This window comes from Odontesthes bonariensis, chromosome 14 (genome assembly GCF_027942865.1).
Source record: "Odontesthes bonariensis isolate fOdoBon6 chromosome 14, fOdoBon6.hap1, whole genome shotgun sequence".
NCBI classification, from domain to species: domain Eukaryota; kingdom Metazoa; phylum Chordata; class Actinopteri; order Atheriniformes; family Atherinopsidae; genus Odontesthes; species Odontesthes bonariensis.
Genome location: NC_134519.1, coordinates 23,461,952 through 23,483,478, shown reverse-complemented (window position 1 = coordinate 23,483,478; position 21,527 = coordinate 23,461,952). Strand labels below are relative to the sequence as shown.

The window sequence follows — 21,527 nt, the reverse complement described above, 5'->3', positions numbered from 1 at the left end:
GTGGGTGTGTGTGTGTGTATCTGTGTGTCTGTGTGTGTAGGGGTGCGTGTGTGGTATATGGGGAGCTTTATATAGCAACAGTTATCCAGGAAGACGGAATGCCCTGGATGCCAGTGACCATATTTGTACAGTGTGTCTGATACAGGAACACCGCACACACTGACCACAGTCTTATACATACTCACTTACATCTGCTTTATCCTTAAGCTTGTGTGTGTGTGTGTGTGTGTGTGTGTGTGTGTGTGTGTGTGTGTGTGTAAGCTTGCTCTCAGTGTTGTAGTTGCACTGGATCACCACTATCAGGCGTAGTTACACCTCGCCTGGCACTGACAGTCAACAGGGGGAAAACTTCTCTCTCTCTTTCCAGCACTTTCTGGTTTCTTCTCCCTGGCATTCTGTTCAGCTGACTGACAACATCCCCTCCGACCCTGCGGTGGAACCTACTGTGCCTTTCTTTAATCCTCACTCCGAGCTCTCTGTGCTGATTTGGGACTTGTTTACGGTCACACACAGTAGATCTGAGTTGAACGCGGACACTTTTTGGGGTTTGTGTGTGTCCCTGTGTGTGAGTGTGTATGCATTTGAGTGTGGGTGAGTCAGTATGCCATGTCGTCCCGTGGCTCGTCGTTTGTGCAGATAAAGCATGAGGACTTGCTCTTCCATGAGAACTGTGGAGGAGGCAGCTTTGGGAGCGTCTATAGAGCGCTCTGGATATCCCAAGATAAGGAAGTGGCTGTGAAGAAACTTCTGAAGATCGACAAAGAGGTAAAGAGGAAACACACAGCCACATACACACACAGAACACTGATTCACCTCTGGAGTAGAGACAAATAAGCATAATCCTGGTATGCATAGTTTCCATTACTTGGGAGCTCTTTTTTTGTGGTACATTGAAAGTCTGGATTTCTGTATCCATTTTGATTTCATTTCCTCGATTGCCCTCAGATCTAAAGCCCTCTCCCTCCCTCACTCGTCCCACTCCTCTGTTGCCTGCCATGGAACATTTGTTTATCTTAAACATACTTCTCCTCCTCCCTCTTCTCCTCCCACTCTTTGGTAGATGGAGCACTTTTGCTTATGCCTGAACACCCCCCCGTTATCCTCCCTTTGTATGTTAGGGTGAGGTTTTTTTGTCTCCATCAGTGTGACCCAGACGGTGACTTAAAAACAGGGGTGGTACAATAGACGCTCACAACCCTGTCTCAGGAAACTGTGGAGGAACAAAGCACTGTTTCTGTTGTGGCGGCAGATTTTAAACAACTACAAAATACTGTGGTTTGTAAAACACACACATACATTGCAGGCAAATTTCGTGCACGTGGCTCAACTATCAAAAAATTGTGTGATTGTGACTTTTCTCACAATCCCACACATGCAGGGGCTGCAGACGTGGAGTCCAGTGTGTGGATAGACAGATCAATGCAATTAGAAGGGTCTTGAGAGAATCGAATCTTAGTGGATCCTTTCTGGATCTTTTTCAGCAACTCTTCCTTTTTTAAACGCACACGTATGCACGGGCACGCTAAGCAATTTGAGAAAATATTTTGAGAACAACTGCAGAATTTATGTGATATGTTATGACTGATGGGTAGTTCTAGTGTTGCTTAGCAAAATCTGCAGTGTATGTCAGCGCTGATTAATGGCGTGTTTGTCACTGCAGTGTGGGCAATCTTTGTTAGGAGAAGTTCAGCCCTCAGCTCAGGCCTCCTAATGACACTGTCACAAATGACTTTTCAAACTGGATAACAAGTCAAAGCTTAAACATTAAGTAACCCCCCTGAAAGGTTGTGCTTCTTCTAATGAAAGTGTTTATATTTCTCAGTTTGTCTCTTTCTTTTCTCCTCATCCAGGCTGAGATTCTAAGTGTACTGAGTCATAAGAACATCATTCAGTTTTATGGAGCTGTGCTGGAATCTCCCAACTATGGCATTGTCACAGGTCAGATCCCATGTGTGCGTGTGTGTGTGTGTGCTAGTGTGAGGTTCATGTTTCTTTTCAGATGTCCTCACAAGAACATAAAACTTAAAAGGAGGGATTGTCAGTGTAGAATGAGACCTGAACTCAAATGTAACACTTTACTTTTGATAACACAAAGAGTTTGAAGTGTGAAATATAAAAGGACCATCGGGTTTAAGTTGAGATGCAAATGATTTAGGATAAGGTCACAGGGTCTTGTTATGTAGAACTACACAAGCGTATGTATTAGTTTTTTTAAAAATTTGTATTTGATCCGAGAAGAAGAACCACACAGACAGATTAGCACGTGCTTTGATGGCCGATCGGTGTTTAACTGTCAGAGCATATGTTAAACACTGGTTCTTGCTGTTCTTCCTGGCAGGACATTTGTAACTGAGACCAGCATGTTTGGAGGAGGTTGTAATCCTGGATGGGGTTGTATGATTAAGATAAAGCACTGACACACCACTACAGACTTGTCGAGCAACAATTCTTGCTGCAGCTGAATCTAAGTCCACTGCTCGCTAAAATAAAAAATAAAAAAACTACGGTAGACCTTGATTAGATGTGACTCCGGAGGAGGATTTTGCTCTCAGTAACATTCAGACTTTAACTTCCATTTCCCACTCTGTTGAAAGGACAATATCCTCTGTCTCTCACTTGTTGATCTGTCAGACATTGCAGGAAAACGGGAGACATTAAAGGTTCTTATAGATGTTGTGTACAGTCAGTTCTGAAAGATTCTGAATTGATTTGTGTCTTTAATTCAGCTTCTCGACGTCGTTGTGGGTGGTTTTATTAATCGCTCTGCTCATTTTGCATCGTCTAATTATAGAATGTGGAGCTGAGCACAGGCACACATGATTTGTATTCTTAATCTTTTCACTTATTCTAACCACTACTTCTGTGTGTGTTTGTTTCGTGTGTGTTACCTCACAGAATACGCAAGTGAAGGGTCTCTCTACGAGTACCTTTCCAGTGAGCAGAGTGAGGAGATGGACATGGAGCAGATCATGACGTGGGCCATACAGATAGCCAAAGGTACCCTTGAAGGAATGATCATTTTCAATAATAAATTCTACACACTGTGGTTATTTTATACAACAGAAAAGGGATGACTATTTATGTGACTCTCGAGACTCCAAGATGTTTCCTACAGCTTTTAGCTACAATACAAATGCGAACTGGAAGCAAATTGTACTCAATAACTCTTGAGAAGCTGGTTTTGTTCTTCGCAAGCCGCGTGTTGAACAGAACCAGGCTGTTAAAACACTGCCACCCAGATAGGAGGGCTTAAATAACATAGGGGGGCCGGCAGATAGCCTGATACTCCATTAAAAAATCAAGGAGTAATTCCTCCATCACAAACCGGCTCCAGAAACTGCGGAATTCCCTGTCAGTCATTCCTCTGTGTTTTGTTTGATGGACGTTAAGAAGTGCTGCTTATAATCAAACCTTGTGTTTCTACAGTTGAGGCCAGACTTTCTGACTGAGGAAAAAATTAAATAACATCAATCACAAGTCAAATTTCCTAGTCTTAACAGAAAATATAGATAAAACATTATTATTTCATTTATTTCTTAACTTTAGGGAATTCTTTGCTAAGAAAAAATGCTTAAAAAATAAGGGCAAAACATATGCCCCCTGTAATGTTTACCTATCAGTATAGCATATGCATCTAGCCCACGATTGTGGCAGCAAATGCTGGAGGGAATATTTTAATTTTTAATTTTTGGTTTTTAGGTAAATAGATAAACAAAATGGTGGCATTAGTATTGATCAGAGGTAATCATTGGTCAGCTCTGTCCTCAATTAGATTAGCTTTATCACATAGCAGTTTTTTTTTTTTTACATCTCTTGCATCTTTTTTTACTTTATCTCAAGAGAAGTTTTAAACCATGAGCTTTTATCTAGTTCATATTTAATGCAAGTCAGGAAAAATGTTGCTTTAGCAGTTTCACATTTGTAACTTACACACTTGTGATCAATACCTCTGGACCAACTAAAGTCGATGTACCTGCCTTGTCATTTGGGGAAATGATAAGTCAGGTACATCCTAATATTAGCACAAATTAGGGTTTTGTCAAGAATAGCCATGAGCTGACAGACTGAAGCCTGCGTGTGTGGGAGCTTTTGTGTTGCAGCTGCAGTGGTTAAAGTGGAGCAGAAAGATGGAAATGTGGCTACATCCTAAATTACAATTCTGCTGAATAACTGACTCGACTCGACTCGAGAGAATAAAGATTAGGCTTTGCTTCGACATAAGATCATTTTAATGTTTAAATAAGTTTTTATTGAAAGACTTTCCAAATGTGGTTTTCTGCTTTAATCATAATTGAGATCAAAACTGCTTCTAATTACATGGATCAATCTGTGGATTTTTGCTGTCTAAACCAAAATGTTGTGGAATGAAATCGCATCCAGTAAGACATTAAAAAGTTTTATTTATTCCCCCCCCCCGGTTCCTAAACATTCATGTCCTTTCAGGAATGCATTACCTTCATGCAGAAGCTCCGGTCAAAGTGATTCACAGAGACCTTAAGTCACGAAACGGTAACTTGCTCTCTGCACATATGTACATCAAAGCATCCCAGTTGTGTACCAGCTTGATCATATCACATTGTTACTTGTTGTTGAGAGTGTTGATTGGTTTCTGTATGCTCCGTTTACAGTGGTGATGACAGTGGATAAAATCCTGAAGGTTTGTAGCAACAGTCGTGTGTTTTCTTTTCTAAAAAATCTGAAACACAGCTTATGTGTAGTATCTTTTAAACATTTCTTTTGTGTTTGGACTTTGATCACTAGATTTGTGATTTTGGAGCGTCTAAGTTCCTGTCGCACACCACCCATATGACGGTGGTGGGCACTTTTCCTTGGATGGCTCCTGAAGTTATTCAGAGCCTACCTGTCTCTGAGACCTGTGACACTTACTCCTATGGTGTGGTGAGTTGGCAGCAATGTGTAAATATCAATAAAGCCAGGAATCAAACATCTGCGCTTCCTCGTAGCAATCAGAAAAGGATCACTAAACTGTGTGTAATGCGAGTGTTCTGCCCCCAGGTGTTATGGGAGATGCTGACTCGAGAGGTTCCTTTCAAAGGCTTCGAGGGGCTGCAGGTTGCATGGCTGGTGGTGGAAAAACAAGAGGTAACCTGCACATACAGCGCACGCAGACCCATACAGCGTTTTGAACCCTCTGTGAGCATGTAGACCCACCAGACTTACAGACTGCTGGAGGCACAATGCGATGCTCTCATGGTTTCCACTGTGAGCTGGTGAGGCTGAGTATTTTTAGGCCTGATGTCAGTTCTCTGCTCATGTAAGGCCTGGATACACAGCAGTGGAGCCTGGCCAGACTCATGCACGAGAAAGAGAGAGGGCGGAAAAAAAAGAAAGGAAAAAAACTACAATGATGGGAGGTTTTGTTTCTAGAGGCTTATAGGTGGCAGGAAGTGACGGTTATGGTCAGTGATGGTCAGTGTTTCAGTTGCACACTTTTCTGCAGCCCCACACACAAGCACACTGTCAGCAACAAACAACTAAGAGAACATGATTCCTTCATAGCTGTTGGCTCCTCTCCAAATACTCTCCCTAAATAACTCACTCTGTCTCTCTCTTCCTCTTTCCCAGTCTCCCCCTGATTTCCCTCCATAGCTACACCTCTCCTCCTGACCCTTCGACGTGCTCTCTTATCCACTCAGAGTTGGGGATATTTTAGGATTAATCCCCAGTGAAAAACTGTTTCCATTGACTGCTATGCACTATGGAGCTTTCTGGGTACATAGATCTTTGATTCTGCCAGGGGTTCTTAAATGGTACAACAATTTATTTCAGTGTTGTTGTTGTTGCTGATGCAGATCAGGAAATGGTTCAACAAAACACGCAATTTTCTGTCGATGCTAGTTTTTTTTAGGGCTTTCTTTCTCCATATTGATTTCAAATGAGTTTGACTCAGCGCTGGTTACTCCACACTAGGTGAGTTCAAAGATAAATGGGATTAGTTTCTACTGTGAGCAGATTTGAAGCCAGATTGGAATTCTTAAAAACACCTTTTTCATCCCATTTTTTTTAGAAGTGGTTTGAAAAGCCCTTTTAAACATTTGAAGGAAAGTCGAACAGTGCCGGTTAACCTTAGTGCCTTAAATGCCGGCTCTGATGGCGCCAGTGACATCTTTGAAAAGTTTAGCTGGAATTATAAACATGCAGCAGATGGGGGACATAAGAGGAAATAATCAGTGAAATCCTGGCAGAGGAACGTGGTTTGGAATAATTGATGCAGTGTATTCAGAGGAGATGGATGAGCTATTTGGACCAGATGAAATGTTGAACAGTGAACCCAAAGCACTTGAGTACTTGACTTGAAGTACGATGACAAACTGACATTTTGGACAACTAGCTGGTTATTTTGATGCGATTGAAAATTAAATCATAATTGTAAATCTCGCCATATCACTCTTTCAAAGTCTTAATGATACAGATTAGCAGTCTGTCATTTAAATATGATTATGGCTACTTAGCAAATAACAGTATGCTAACGTATTAAGCTAAGATGGCAATCTTGGCAAACATATTGGCATAGCAGCTATTAGCATGATTGGATTGCCACGATAAGGCTTGCATGAAATTCCACCATGCTAACAGGAAGTGCCAGCTCATAGAGGCAGTTCATACAAAGATAAGTCTCGTTTATCAGAAAGGTTTCCTCTAAGGTACAGAACTGGTCTTTAAGGTAGTTACTTTGGACCTTTAATTCACGATACTGTAATTCTACATTTAATCAATTAAAAAAGGAAACATAGGCTAAATTTTTATTTATTTGTTGAATTATTAAAAAATAAAATGATATTTTGTGTAACAAGTTAAATACTTTCTCTTGCCATCATACCCCCTCCCCCCTTCTATTTATTTACTGGTGTAGGCTGCGCGCTGCTGTTGTGATTGGCACTTTTGGCCTGAATCTTGCTTGGGGCCCTTTTGAGTGAAGTTTGCTTGTTTGCCCCCAAGTGCTCTGGCTTCGTGTCACAGTGTGAAAATATCTTCGCTCACTTCGCTGGTCTTCCTAAATTTACAACAGGCACGTTAGTTTGTGTTGGCCCTGTGATGGACAGGCAACCCATTCAGGGGGGACCTTGCTTCTCACCCGATGATAACCGGGATAGGCTTCAGCTTTCCAGCGAACTTTTCATAACTTCGTTTTGAAAACGAATGGAATAAAACTATGTTTTTGGTGTGTGAAATGAAAGATTTGGGTTTTTTGTCCTCTATAAACGTACATACCAGAATTTAAAGTACATTTTTGTCATTAGGGGGTGAGTGAGGGGGGAGAATATTTCTCTCGAGGGTAAAGACAAAAAGCTACAGAAATGTATCAATTTTCAAGGTACACTGCTTGTTACCTTCTGAACCACAGCTGGAGCAGCAAAGCATGTGTACTTTTTAGGACTTTGATATCTTAGTGTGCAGCAGACTGTAACTAGGGTAATTTTGACTGTTACTGTTTACTTAGACACACATATCCATTATCTAAGGAAAATACTTTTTAAAGCCAACTTTCTATTTCTGTAAAAGTAAAGGTTTATGTATTTGTGGTGTGTGTTTTTGTGCATCTGAATATCTAGAGGCTGACCATACCTAAAAGCTGTCCAGCAAGTTTTGGAGAGTTGATGAGGAAATGCTGGCAAGCAGACCCAAAGGTATGATAAAATTGCCCGGGGATGAGATGTCGAAATGTTCCATGCAACTCACTTAGAGTAAATACTTGTGAAGACGATAAAAATACGTTTTTATCTCCTGTTTCCATCTGTGCACCGACAGGAACGTCCACAATTTAAGCAGGTGCTGGCAACCCTAGAGACCATGGCAAATGACAGCAGGCTACCAGAGCAGTGTAACTCTTTCCTACATAACAAGGACCAGTGGAGGTACATGCACAAAAGCACACACGGTCTTGCAGACACCCCAAAGAAAGTGTAACAGCTCTGTATCTTTAAGCCAATGCGCTAAAGTCTCCTTACAGCAGGTATACATATTCTACAAAACATGCCAATACACCCGCACGCATACATGTTACATATACACAACTCTGTGGACTCTGGAGCTCTGGAGAAAAGTTGAATGCGTGACCCTGCACTCTGCTTGAGTCTATATTAAGCTCTCTGGAAAGAAGAGATTCCTCTACTCCTCCACCGTGGGAGGGTGGGTGGGGGGTGGGTGGGTCGAGGAGGGCAGGGGTTTGGATTTGGAGCGCGGAGGAGAAAATCAAATGTGAGCTGGCGAGGAGAAGCTCAGGGAGGAACAGAAATGTATTGTGTGAATGTGAAATCTGAAACACTGGGCGAGAGAGAAACAACAAGGATAGCAGAGAAACATGGGTGGACAGATGTCAGCGGGGGGGGGGGGGGGCAGCGGACCAGGAGAGAGAAGGTGTGAGATTCTGTGCATATTTAACATGAGCGCAGCGAAGGCAATTAATTCTTGAGTGAAGTTTTGGGTTTGGGTGGAAAAACTTGGACGTGGAGGAGGAGGCAGAGTGGAGGAGGCGAAGGGGCCGGATGAATGAGTGGGGAAGTATGGCTGTGCGTCGAACCGCTGTCTATATTTAGCTGCTGTGAGAGTTGATTGTTTGTGAATGCATGTTCGGGGACAGTCACTCTCCAACTCCCACAGTGACCTTTTGTGGAAGCAGATAGTACTGCAGTAAAATATTTTCAGCTGATGTTATCAAAATCCTCGACACGAGCAATATTCTGTTGTACAGCGAGGACACTCACTACAGTAAGTGTGATTGATATAGCCTGTCAATGACAATGGGAATATAATCATCTTGAAACAGGCCAGCTTAACAGAGTGTAAAGTTGGCGCCACATGTTGGTTTGTATCGACGCCATATTGTCCATATTGTCTGCGCAGAACCTGGATTGTTTCAGAATTTAAATAAATCTTTATTAACAGCATAATAGCACATAAAACCCACTGCATATGAGTCTATAAAATGAACACACTGCTGAATCTATTTGGTAGCACAGTAACTACCAGATAACTCTAGATAAGACCAGTTGGCTGTAGTTTTAAAAGTGATTTGTTTTTCCATGCTCTTTGTCCTCATACTGACCTGTTGCCAAATAACTTGTGAGATGCTCCACATTTTTTTTTTCAAAATTCAATATGTTTTATTCCCAGAAAAATCCTCAATTTCAACATTTGATATGCTGTTTCTGTACTGTTTTCAATGAAGGAGACAGTTGAATTGATCTGTTCCCATTTACATGTTACATCATGTCCCAGATTTCAGGGAAATGAGGGGGCAGACTCAAAAAGTTGCTCTAAAGAAACGAAAATTAGCCGTGGAAGCTGCTTAAAAGGTGCCTTTCATTAGAAGCTCATCTGAAAATGGCAAAATATACCATAAAAAATATATAGGTCTGAAATATTCATTCAAGTTTCTTCATTCTGAGGAGCTTTTTGAGTCAAAATGTGTAATTATGGCAGTTCTTTTGTGATTACACTGACGTTTTTGTGCAAACTGAGACAAGTCTGTATGCAATTGGTCACAACTAATGTTTAGTTTGTGTTCATATTCGTTCATTATAATGAACATAATACAGGTGTGAAATAGAGTCAACCCTGGAGCGCCTCCGAAAGTTAGAGAGGGAGCTGTACTCCAAGGAGAAGGAGCTGGAGGAGAGGGAGAGGAGGCTCAAGCTGTGGGAGGAGAGGCTGATGGAGAGGTCCAGTATGACTCCAAGTCCAACTTCTCTACTCATGGAGCGATCAAACATCTCGCCAGTAAGCAGCAGTGGAATAAAGTGTAAACTGATTGGCAGATACCTTTTTATGATGGAGACTCCCCTCTTCTGTCTTTGTTTTATCAGTTCTTCACTCCGATGTCGATCGGTTCCACCGGCTCCTTCTTCCGCTCACACTCTCAGGACTCCAACGGCACTGGGGTTAGCAGCGCAGGGGTCAGCAGCGCCGGCGTCAGCAGCGCCGGGGTCAGCTGTATCCTCCGCACACTCAGCAATGGAGACACAGAGAGGGGGAGCAGTGCTGTACTGGAGAGGGGGATGGGTTCGCTCGACGGCGGGAGGCTGCATGCCATGTTCCGAGGGTTGCAGGGAAGGTTTGGAGAGGAAGACGAGGAAGAAGAAGGAACTGTTGAGGAGAAAGGCTGGGGGCAGAGGGAACAAAAAGATAGTGGGAGTCTGGAGGGAGGACGGGTGCAGGTGACACTCAGGAGCTTTCCGGGAGGCGTAGTGGAGAGGGAGGAGAGGACATGGGAGGAGGGGGACAGGGAGAGAGGAGGGATGCAGAGAAGCAGAGTGACCACCATTGTCCGAGGGTACTCAGGAGGATTTGGGGAGGCAGAGGGAGATGGTGAAAAGGAGGGAGGATGGGAGATAGAAAAACTTGGAGACAGGTTAGAGGAGAGAGGGGTGGAGGGAGGGCTTGAAGGAGGAAGGCTGCCAACCATGTTCAAGGGTCTCCACGGGAGTTTGGGGGGCTTGGGAGACATGCTGTCCTTAGATATTGATAAAATGGGGGAGATGGAAAGAGTCGATGACATGGACATGAACATGAGTGACTTGGGAGTGATGAAGGCGATGGGTCATGGAGTCAGAAGTGAGTTGGGGGTCAGGGGTCGCAGGAGTGACATGGGAGTTGTAGTCCAGGGAGTCAGGGGCGACCTCAGCGAGGCCATCAGCCACAAGATTAGAGGCGAAGTGGGCGTTGTTGGTCACTCTGGGATGCAGGTGAGCATGCGAGCATCGTCCAATCAGAACTCTGTGAAGAGCTGCAGCGTGCGACACGGAACAAAGATCAACATGGCGAAAGCTGCCATGGACATGATGGAGCTCGACTGGTCTGACAGTGACTAGGAGACAGATTAGTGGACACACGCACAGAAAGCACACCCCGAAAACCAAACTAAGGCCAAACTAGAAAAATTTTGACAGAATGTGCATCACAGTCTACAGGTGAACAACAGAAAACATTTATTTTGTTGTTATTCTTTTTTTTTTTTTTTAATTAAATGTTTGACTATTACACCCATGTTTACTGTGAAGTAGCAAGGAGCAAAAAGACAACAAAGCCTCTTTCAGACATGAGACACCTAACATTTAAGACTTCATTATCATCTGTTTGAGCAACAGCATCGGGTCATTGGTCACTTTTATGTTTGTCTGCTCTGTGGCTCAGGCTGCAGCACTCAGTAAGTTTTTTTTTTTCCTTCCAAATTTGTATTCAAATGGTACAAATACAAAAAAAAAACTTAGGTACTCCACCGCATAATAATTGGAGGGAAAAGAGTGGAACAATGAGAAGGCGATCATTTCCCAAAGTAATCCATCCACCACTAGTTGTGCATGCGTATCCTTTTAATGTGACTGCATGCTGTTCAGACTTGTGTCATGTTGAAAGTTATATAGAACCAAGTCAGATTCCTGTCATTACTTTTTTTGTGTCTGAAGGGGACTCAAGGGGCTGTGTTGTCATGTTGTCAGAATGACTTCACCTGTGTAATTTATTGTACTATTAAAACTGCTACATAACAAGCTGTAAGAGGTACAAGTGTAACAAAATAACACTTGAATGACGTTCTAATGAGGCAGCACTACTGTTTTTCCTCCTGCTTATATAGTATCTTGTTTGTTTGTTGATTTGATTTGTTCAAACATGCTTTTATCAGTTCCATCTGTGATCTAGTGTGTGAAACGTTGGCATTTTTCTCTGTATATTTTATTATTTTTCAATAAAAAGGAAAGCAGTCCGATCCCACTCCCAGTTACTTTTCTCTGCTAAAGAGTTACATTCTCCAGGAGTTACTGTATATATCACACTGCATGTGGAACTGTACAGAATGAACAATATGGGTAACTACTGGTACAAAAGGAACATACAGACAACACTCCCTCAGTGAACACCTATTTTACCAAATAAAATGTCCCTCTCCGCTTGTAAGTCTTCATTTGTGATCTCTAAACACTGAGCAGCAGGGCCACTCCAGCCAGCACCCATTTGGCTGGTCGCTCCCTGGTTTTGAGACTGAAAGTCCATACATATGTGGGTCCTCTGATCTTGGTCTTGTAGAGTGGACATTCATAGATATTCCTGGTCTCCTGACGGTCATTGGGCACAGCTCGGACTGAGATGACAGGCATGGCTGGGGTCAAATCTTTCAGACGGGCCTCAGTGATCACCCCGGTCTGAGTGTCCCACCTTGCACCTGTTGAAAAACACGGGAGGGAAAATGCATGTTTTTTGTTTTATTTTGCTCATAAATCCAACCTAAGCCCCTGCACCATAAAAAGAGATGTTTGTATACCTTCCATGTAAAGTCCATACACATATGCACCCTCCCTGGCAGGTTGGTTGAACTCTTCCTTAAACTTCTTGGTCACATCCACTGTAAGATTTACTCTATCCAGAGGCCACTCGTTTTTACGTGCCAGAGACTGCATCACAGCTAAAAAGCAAGCACACGACGAAAAGAGTCGTGTTTAATGATGAGAAAACACAAGATACAGGGGAGAGGGGGAAAATGAAGTGGAGCCATTTATGCCTTGGTAGAACTGTCTGTGTTACCAGTGAGAAAGGACTGTGGGTTGAACAGCCCAGATAGCCAGACAACACTGGGCAGAGACAAGTCCTGAGTCCAGCTGTCCAGCTCTTTACAACGCTGCATCACATCATTATACCTGACACGCACACAAAAAAAACACAGAGAGCTCTTTGGATAATGTCAGTCATCATCTACTCTAGAAACAGACACTGTTAGGTAATGTAGAGTGACATTCAATATTACACAGTCGTTGACAGAATTATTGTCCTACTTTGTCACATAAGCAAAACATAGTAACTGCAACAAATGCGACTAAAAGTATCTTCTACACATAAAATATGATATATATAAAAAATAAATCCCCCTTAGAATTTTACAATGTTAGTACTAAAACTGAAACACAAACCATATAGCCAGGCTGTAGGTAGATGGGTAGGCCAGTTTGGTCCAGGTATCAGGGACATCGTCAAAGAACAAGGCTGTCTGAAGCTTCTCCATCTCAGATGACATAGCCAGTTCACCCTTAATAGAGATAACTGTTAGATCCCTTTAGACACACTTGTTTGAAGTCTTACATAGGGGATCAGTGAAATATTTCCACATTAGAGTTGAGACAGTGTCGTTACTGCTTATCTGTCTAGCTGCTTTAGGTAGGTCACTATCTCATCAGGCAAATTGATTTCACAGGGCTGAGATTATGAGGACCGAGCTGTAAACAATCATACGAGCACAGAGAGGCGTAAGCGTACCTTGAGTCCCAGGTCCAGCTCCCTCAGCGAGCGACGTATCTCACAAATGAGTGTGTTCATGCGCTCACATTCCTGGAAGCAGACTAGGATGTACGGCGACCGTTCAGCTGTTTTGGAGGTGATGTCAGACATATTGTATTCTTCTGGCAGCTTTTCCAGGACTTCATCTAGAATAGATTTCACCTGCAGGTGAGGATCGTAACTAATTAGTTGGAGCATAGGAAAAAAAAAAGGCATCAAATTGTAAGACCCACAAACAAACTTCTTACTGTCTTGTCTCTAGAAGAATCACAAGTGCTGGGATTGAGACTAATTACAACACTGGATGATCAGTTAATGCGTTTTTGTTTTCCATTTTGTTTTTCTTTTTTACTTTTGGCTAAGGACATTTCATTATTGAGAAAGATGAAATCTCATAAAGACGTTATTGAACTCGTATGTGTAGCTACCTTCTCCTCCAGCGTCTGTGAAGCGCCCTCCCCCATCACAGCATCAGGAGACTGAAGCTCCAGCAGAGTGTGAAAAAGGTTATCTGACGTCACTGTCAGAAACTCAATCTCTGCATTCGGGTGCAACCCATAATGCACTGGGCTCTCATGGGGCAGCATCTCATCTATGAAGTCATGGTAGCCCTGACAACCACATTTTTGTTTAACATGCTTTAAAGGAAAGACAAGTATACCAGATGTATAGTCTGTCCCCATGACGGACTGCAATACTCTTTAACTCAATCTGCACGTCACAGGATAAAAACTCAGTTTTAGACTAGATAACAGGGCAGAGTCAGGGAGATGAAGGTTGAACTGTGCTTCACCTTACCTGGTAGTCCAGATTGGAGGGGACGACAAACCCAGGGGCCAATGAAAGTTTCCGGTCAAACTGAGTGATAATAAAAAGAAACAATAATAATGACGATTTAAATAATGCACATTGCACATATCAGTCTCCTGTCTCAAGCTAGCATAATTGCTTCAAACTGGAGCTAACCATTAGTCAGAAATGGCATTAGAGAAGCATCTGGCCCTAATTAATGTCGGCTCATGGTCTTCTTTTGTCAGAGCAAAGCTGAGCATGCAGCCCACACGCCACAGCCGTGTTCCTTTGCCTTTCTGTCATGAACACACACAAACCTGGTTGGGCTGCATGTATTCCTCCAGATACGTTCGGCAAAGCCGTCTGTCCCAGTCATCGGTGATGTGTCCTCCATACATGATCTCCCCAAACAGATACCTCAGGTCCTCCCATGGCACCTTGATTATCATAATCATATAAATCACCACTGATACAATCCCCCCTTCACTTATCATCATCATCATCAGTACACACCACACCTGTGCATTAGCCTCCAGGTAGTTGTAAAGAACATTCACAGATATAGTAAGGTCCCCGGTGTTGAACGGATACTTTCTGTTCCAACCTTGGGGCCCAAACTTCCTCCTCTCCGCCACACAGGCATGAAAGTAACACAGAGAGAAAAGGATTGTCTTGAACTCCTGCTCACGGCTGCACTGGTCCAAAATGTCCTGGAGAGGGGCCAGTTAATGAATAAATAAGCTGGTCAATAAGACAAAAATGAATAGGCATAAGAATAAACTCACCTGGTCAAAGTTATCGAGAGCGGCATGCAAATTGGCATGCATGCCCGTAGGGGGTTCATTGGTGATCTTAATGGCATTTTCCAGAATGCCCTGAGAAACACATTGATAGAAGATAAAAACATGAAAATCTTAATTTCATGTCCCTGTTTAGATACAGAACTGCAAGGGGCACTACTGAAACATACACTTTGAGTAGAGGACAAGCGCTGGTGGATTCATTCTACACAACCTTTCACTGTCTTCCTACCTGCGGTATAATGTGTTCCTGGGCTGCTGATGCTGATTCAGCGCTCATAAACACTCTGTAGTCTGGATGACTGTCCTCGCAGCAGCGCTCCAGGAGCTTCTCAAGTGCACCGAGCCAGCGACCAACCAGGTGGATGTTCTGCAGGCAAAAGGCACGGAAAACAGTCTAAACTCAATACACTTAAACAAGAAAGTTGTGGCATAACAAAGCAACACTGCTTAGAATAAAATGAATGAATATTTTCATTCTTATTTAGTTTAAAAGCTGTTGTATGTAACAGCAATGTAACCCTATGTATGTAACCCAAACCCAATTGCTATTATTTATTCAAATCGACAGAGGCCTATCTATTCCGATTTAAAAAAATAAGACAATCCGACCTGCAATATAACCCAGTGACCCTCCTTAGAAGCGTTCTCCATGGCAATCTCAGCCACAGTTTCCTGTCCCTGACCCAAAGAGACATTGTGAAGCTTTCCAAGGTCTATAGTGAAACCCAACTTCCTTCCTGAGAACACACAGAAAAACATATAAAAAAAAAACCCCACACACAATTTCACAACAAAGTGCAGTATAAGTATAGTTCAGGTACATGATGAGAATTCAGTGTGTGCGTGTTTCTTTGTGAACAGTACCCAGTGATTCCACATCTTTTAGTGGGTCCACTCCAGGTGAGAGAATGAAAAACACAGGAGAGGCAGGACCACTTTCTCTAAAGGATTTTGCAAATTCAGTCTTTCGGCCCTCTGTATACTTCACCCCAAGCTTCTCCCCCACAAAGTTCCTTAAGGGTACCAAAAAGAAGCGAAGAAAAGGCTTGACCTCAAAGAACACTCACAAAAAGGTGCATAGCTAAAAGGATTTAAATACCCTTATATAAATGTGTATTTTCCAACACCTTTTATCCATTAGCTATCAACAACACAAAGTAAATATACTCATATTTAATGTTCTGCTAAATGCATGATAATATGATAGATAAAAACCCTCATTACCTAACAGCATAGGTCATGCGGTCTGGTCTTAGGGCTCTCATCATGATCAGTTTCTGCAGGGAACTTTTCCCCTTCCATTCCTGAGGAAACTTCTCCTTCTCTGGACACTCTGACTCCACCAGTTTCTTCCAGCGCTTTGGTGACCCTTCAATGTCTCTGTCCAAACCGCGAAACTCATCCGTAAAACTCATCACCTGGACCCAAACCAGCGACAGCAGGTGGTCATGTAAGGTGTAACGCGCACACAGCTGGCAATACATGTGCGGCAAGTCTGCGTATGTGCTTGCGAACCTTGATGGCGCTCCATGCCGAGTTGGGCAGAAAGTCAAGGGGGCTGACATAGCAGTGGTCTATGCTGAAACGTAACAGGAAGTCCAGCTCTCGCACATCTATCTCCTTACCCATCAGGAGCAACTGAAAAAAGGAGAACGCAGTCAGAGAGAAAACTCCATCTATCCCCAGAGCAGACACAAACTTGTACACACCTGGAAAGCGAGCTGCGCAGTAAAGATGAGCTTGTCTCTTTCAAACAGACCCCTGCTGATGTAGTTGAAGGTGGAGTACGTAACGCAGTCTATCAGCGTGTTAACTCTGCTTTTTACGTCCTCACAGGCCTCCGCCATCTCCACCGCCTTGTGGAAAACGACATTGAAAGCCTGCGTGCAAGAGGAGGAATCATTTTGTGGGGATCCTTTGTCACTTGGTAGTTGGTTAGCTGCATGCATGTCACTTTAAATATTTTCTGTTAACCTAAATATTTCATCTTATTCCTCCAGATTTACCATGAAGTCCTCATTACAAATCGCACAACATCCCTTTCAGAGATGGATAACAGCAATTGTTTCTTTTGTGTTGTAGCATCTAAACTGGAGACACAGCACCAAGTCAATAGGCACTTTTGCCTGCCTCAAATGGAGTTTGTTCGTTTCTAAGCTGTAAGTAAGCTCCCATCTATCTCCTCTGGTTACCTTGAGGCTGAACTGATACATAGGGTTGATCTTGCTGAGATCATTCATGATGAAGTACAGCAGAGAGGCTCTGACGGCAACAGGACGGTAGTGCTCTCTGGCTTCATTTATCTTCACTTCGTTAACTTTTGCTTCAAGAACCTGAGAATGAGAGGTGATAAGGAAACAGGGTGCAGAAGTAGAAGATGTAAGTGGGTGGAGAATTCAAGTTATATAAGTGATCTTATACCACTTTATCACAACTAGGCATGCACCCGTTTACCTTCATCTCAATCTCGGCAGCAGTGTGCTTTGTGGTTTCAAGTTTCTCCACCAGCATGTTGTCACCAAGGAAGTTACTCTCTGCTGCGGACAGCCTGGTGAGCAGCTCATCCTCCAGAAGCTTCAGCTCAATCTTAAACATGTTCTGCTGCTTTGTCAGTTCACTCTGCAGAGAGATTGTGTAAACAACTCGACATTTTAAAAAGACTAAATGGAACCCAAACGGGTGGCCAATTCCAGTAATTCAATACTATCATAACATGATTAATATAATATAATAAAAAAACAAAAAACACTGATGTTCATTGGTATGAAAGAGCACGAAGGTGAAGCCTCAACTATTTGCCCTGTGATGCAGCATCAGAGAAAACTGAAAACTACTCTATCCCACCTTTAGGTGCTCAAGATCTGGTCTCTCTTGATTCACCACTTGTGCCAGGAGCTGGTCCTCCAGCCCGTCCCTGGTCACCGTAAAATTGATGAGGGTGGTTTGGGCTTGGATCTCTGGCTTGTAGTGAGGATTGGCCAACTTTGTGTGAAGTATCAGCCTGAAGCCCGGGTGGAAGAAACACTCTTTGTCCCCAACCTTTATACAGCTGCAGCACAAAGAACGTGAGAGGAGAAGAGCGTGATGAAGAGAGCAAAACTACGAGGAACAAATGGTGGGATTTTTTTTTTCCCATACATACGCTCACTTCAGTGTCAGTGTGTTACCTGCCCTTCTTGATCGTGTGTCGCCCCAGAAGAGGGTCGATAACAGGGTCGATAGTCTCCTCAAGGTTCTCAATGAGCACAGTGTCACCTGCCACTACAGCCTGCTCAATAACGTCTACGTATCTGGAACAATGCGGAACAGTAAAAGATAGAAATGTGACAGAAAGTAATAAATGGTGTGTTATGCAAATGTACCTCCTCTATTTGCGCTTCCTCTGCTTTAAAAGCTTTCCCACACATAGAAATGATTGATTTCAGCAAGTACATTTATGCACAATGTGGCTGGTATATAAAAGTATGTGAGAGATCTAAACTGGAGGCACTTATCAGGACTTCAGGATAGTAAAGACTGAAACCCTCACCCTCTCTGCTCTAGGCTGACAACCTTGAGGCTGTTACCATAGCGACTCTTGATCCACTTGATGCCCTGCAGCTGAGGGTCAATGACAAGAGGCCAGCGCTCACCTGCAACAACACACACATTACCAGGAGATCGCAAAGCAAAGCCTGCACGGCACCACTCTGAATGTTAGAAAGAGAGAGCCACCACTGTTCTAAGAAGGCGAGGTACATCTAAAACCTCTTCTCACAGTTAATGAGGATAGTAGCATTCTGAGTGGACATTTTGTCTCCCGGTAAGCCTTCGTTGTTCCACTGGGCCACTGTTGCATCATCAGTCAACATTGACACAGGATCCAACCCCCCTGTCATAGGGATGGGCACCTGATGAAAAAACATAAAAGAGGTTTGTATTCATATATTCATACAGGGATGATGCAGAAGTGAACTTAACCCCGAACAGGGAGTAATCATAATTACAGAATAACTGTGGGTAATATTGTGTAACCTTCTGGCTGAGCAGAATCGGCATCCAGAGGTTTTCTAGCAGCTCTCTCCTGTACTTCTTGGAGAAGGAGCCGGCGTAAGAGATGAAAGCTGCAGTTAGGAGAACATCCCCACAGAGAGTTTCTTCCTGTTCGTGGTACTGAGCCACTGAGTGGCCCCAGCGTACATTCTCACTCTGAAAGACACACACACGTCCTCCACATTGATTGACTGTCATGACACACAGTGAACATGAAAAATAAATGATATCTCCTGCTACCATTTGATTTATGTGTACCCACCTCCAATCCCTTAACCAGCCGATTGGCTAGCTCTATTGTCTTGTTAGTACGGTTGACCTCTTCCTGAAAGCGAAGCTTCTCTGAAGTGGCTTTCTCAAATTCTGTTGTCAGCGTTTCCAGACTACTATCCAGTTCCTAAGAAAGACGAGAAAATCTTCCTCTGTTGCAAATTTAACTATATTATATGAGCCAGACAATAATGTAATCAGAGGAAATTGAAAAACCTTAAAAGCCTGCATCAAACTTTTTCTAAAATATATTTTTTTCTAAAATATACCAAAGAAGGGGTTCAGGTTATGAACAGCTGAAGCGAATCAGACATTTTCCAGAGCAACTGCAACTCAGATGTTACTGCAGGAGAAGTGATAGTGTCACAATTATAAGCGAGAAGTTTATGTTCCAGGGCCTGCCGAACATCTGCAGCATAAACATCGATAAAATGCAGGTTCCTGCCATTTTTGTTGGTAATAAATAATTACTGTTAACAAAAATCCATTTTACTTACCTACAATGACGTAAGTAAAAAGAAAAAAATCTATGATTTCAAAGACTCACAGCAAGTTTTTTCCTGATGGCTTCAAGTTTCTCGGCAGCCTCAGCCAAATCTGCATTAGCCTGAGACAGACACATCCTCTTCATCTCCACCTCACATAAGACCTGGACAGATGCACAAACAAGCACACACTTACTTCTGGGAGGAAATTGCAGTACAACCTTTCACTTAAAATAAAATACATTGAAAGAGGGCTTCGAGATATCATAAAACACCATACAGTTGACCTTTACCAGCACACTCAATGTCAATTTTAAAATCCTAGAAGGACAGGATGGTGTCCATGTACTTACAAAAATCTATCGAAGGCAGCACAAGTGATGGGGAGAAAGAAAATAATCCTGTCAAACAACAACACAGGATTGGAACATCACCTACGGACTTAGCGTGGGTGACTCGAACTATTTGTGACAGCTTGGGTTTGTGTGGGTACCTCATGGAAGCGTATGATGTTGATCACCCAGGCACAGAGGCCCGCAGCAGCTGAAGTTTTCTGTCGGACAAACTCAGGGTTAAACTCTGGGTCACTGAGGTACTCGTCTCTCACACACCTCACCGTGGCTTCAGGGATGTGCTCTTTGTCAAAGTTCACCAGAGCCTGCAGGAAATCATCCACCTGAACATGCATTTGTGTGGATTAGACAAAACCATGTCACATTACATTATTCATGCATTCATATCTATGAACGTTATTATGAATTATGTGCAGGAACTCAGAAAGAGGACATAAAAGTGAACAGCTACAACACAGAACTTCTAACTTTATAACTTCCTTTTTCATACTTTTCTTTGTTTTATTCAGGATAGCATTAAGCTGAGATTAGAAGACTTTATGACATTTGGTGATTTATGTGGAAAAGCTCACTGTAAATCATCACCTTGCTCATAACCATCTTTGAGGCCTTCCAGCTGCGATCTTTGGGGATTCGGCCTTGGGGAGACAGCAGCACCAGAACAGCTGCTGAGACGTTGGTGACAATAGCTGGAGGGTTGGGAAATGTCCTCAGCTCTGTCAGGTTCAACTGGGTCACACAGACACACAAACGTCCATGTAACCTTTTTTTTCTTTTTAGGAGATGGATTATCCTTTCAGTTCTCCTGCTACTTACAAATGAAACTGAATAAAATGGATGAAATAAGATTAGACAAACTAGAACATTTCTGAAGAAATTTAGAAGGGGCCTGCCAAAGTGTGCGTATCGCTGAACCAATCACGACTGCTCAGGAATGGTTAGCAAGGCCTAAAGAAGAAGCATTCAAGCCTAAACGGCATCAAAGCCGTTTAAATTAAAAAATTTAAAGCGGCGAACTGTCCCTTTAAAGAGGCGAACTGTCCCTTTAAAGCGGCGAACTGTCCCTTTAAAGAGGCAAACTGTCCCTTTAAAGCGGCGAACTGTCCCTTTAAAGCGGTTAAACCTGTAGTTTCAAACAGTAATTAATCTCCTTCAATTAACTGACAGTTAAGCTGCCCCAGCTGCTGCTACACTAATTATATGAGACTCAGGCTTCTCAGAGCCAAAAAACCTCTATGAACAGATGCTTCCCATTTGGAAACCGTAAGAGCTATGGAAAAAATTCTCGCAGAATGAGCGAGGGACGCCTTTGGACTTCAATATTCCCGCGTTTCAGATCTGTAGCACATTCACAGTGAAAGCACGGATGAGAGAAAGAAGGGCTGCAGGAGCTTCTGAGATTTTGAGAATTGGATGAATTAAAATGGGGATTTGAGGTCTTTGCTCTGAGGGGCTCTTCCCACACTCTAATGAAATGGCAGTTGTGCTCTAAAAATTCAAATTTT

General features: G+C 42.9%; 2 protein-coding genes across 3 annotated transcripts in view; one reads left to right on the top strand and one right to left on the bottom strand.

Annotated features, from left to right (window-relative positions):
- The first annotated feature begins 329 nt into the window (after positions 1 to 329).
- LOC142399162 (uncharacterized) lies at positions 330 to 11,728 on the top strand. The gene is made up of 11 exons (XM_075483654.1): positions 330 to 765; positions 1,851 to 1,938; positions 2,896 to 2,997; positions 4,444 to 4,509; positions 4,629 to 4,657; positions 4,762 to 4,899; positions 5,017 to 5,103; positions 7,575 to 7,649; positions 7,771 to 7,877; positions 9,561 to 9,741; positions 9,828 to 11,728. Exons 1-11 carry the CDS (start codon positions 607 to 609, stop codon positions 10,830 to 10,832), a joined length of 2,037 nt encoding a protein of 678 aa, XP_075339769.1. The 5' UTR covers positions 330 to 606; the 3' UTR covers positions 10,833 to 11,728.
- Positions 8,965 to 21,527, bottom strand: part of dnah9l (dynein, axonemal, heavy polypeptide 9 like) — a 34,501-nt gene continuing 21,938 nt past the window's right edge. The window contains exons 62-88 of one of the 2 annotated variants that reach the window (XM_075483653.1): positions 20,608 to 20,751; positions 20,163 to 20,345; positions 19,732 to 19,833; positions 19,177 to 19,311; positions 18,897 to 19,070; positions 18,640 to 18,772; positions 18,412 to 18,514; positions 18,050 to 18,172; positions 17,727 to 17,931; positions 17,337 to 17,501; positions 17,075 to 17,215; positions 16,592 to 16,762; positions 16,398 to 16,520; positions 16,107 to 16,300; positions 15,747 to 15,895; positions 15,492 to 15,619; positions 15,112 to 15,249; positions 14,865 to 14,954; positions 14,598 to 14,789; positions 14,397 to 14,516; positions 14,086 to 14,145; positions 13,716 to 13,898; positions 13,267 to 13,449; positions 12,924 to 13,039; positions 12,541 to 12,653; positions 12,281 to 12,421; positions 8,965 to 12,181 (exon numbers count right to left, since the gene is read on the bottom strand). In XM_075483653.1, coding sequence (XP_075339768.1) covers positions 11,934 to 12,181; positions 12,281 to 12,421; positions 12,541 to 12,653; positions 12,924 to 13,039; positions 13,267 to 13,449; positions 13,716 to 13,898; positions 14,086 to 14,145; positions 14,397 to 14,516; positions 14,598 to 14,789; positions 14,865 to 14,954; positions 15,112 to 15,249; positions 15,492 to 15,619; positions 15,747 to 15,895; positions 16,107 to 16,300; positions 16,398 to 16,520; positions 16,592 to 16,762; positions 17,075 to 17,215; positions 17,337 to 17,501; positions 17,727 to 17,931; positions 18,050 to 18,172; positions 18,412 to 18,514; positions 18,640 to 18,772; positions 18,897 to 19,070; positions 19,177 to 19,311; positions 19,732 to 19,833; positions 20,163 to 20,345; positions 20,608 to 20,751 — 3,957 coding nt within the window. In that variant the 3' untranslated portion in view covers positions 8,965 to 11,933. Of the gene's footprint in view, positions 12,182 to 12,280; positions 12,422 to 12,540; positions 12,654 to 12,923; positions 13,040 to 13,266; positions 13,450 to 13,715; positions 13,899 to 14,085; positions 14,146 to 14,396; positions 14,517 to 14,597; positions 14,790 to 14,864; positions 14,955 to 15,111; positions 15,250 to 15,491; positions 15,620 to 15,746; positions 15,896 to 16,106; positions 16,301 to 16,397; positions 16,521 to 16,591; positions 16,763 to 17,074; positions 17,216 to 17,336; positions 17,502 to 17,726; positions 17,932 to 18,049; positions 18,173 to 18,411; positions 18,515 to 18,639; positions 18,773 to 18,896; positions 19,071 to 19,176; positions 19,312 to 19,731; positions 19,834 to 20,022; positions 20,071 to 20,162; positions 20,346 to 20,607; positions 20,752 to 21,527 lie in introns of those variants that run through there. The other variant, XM_075483652.1, reaches the window with a different exon arrangement.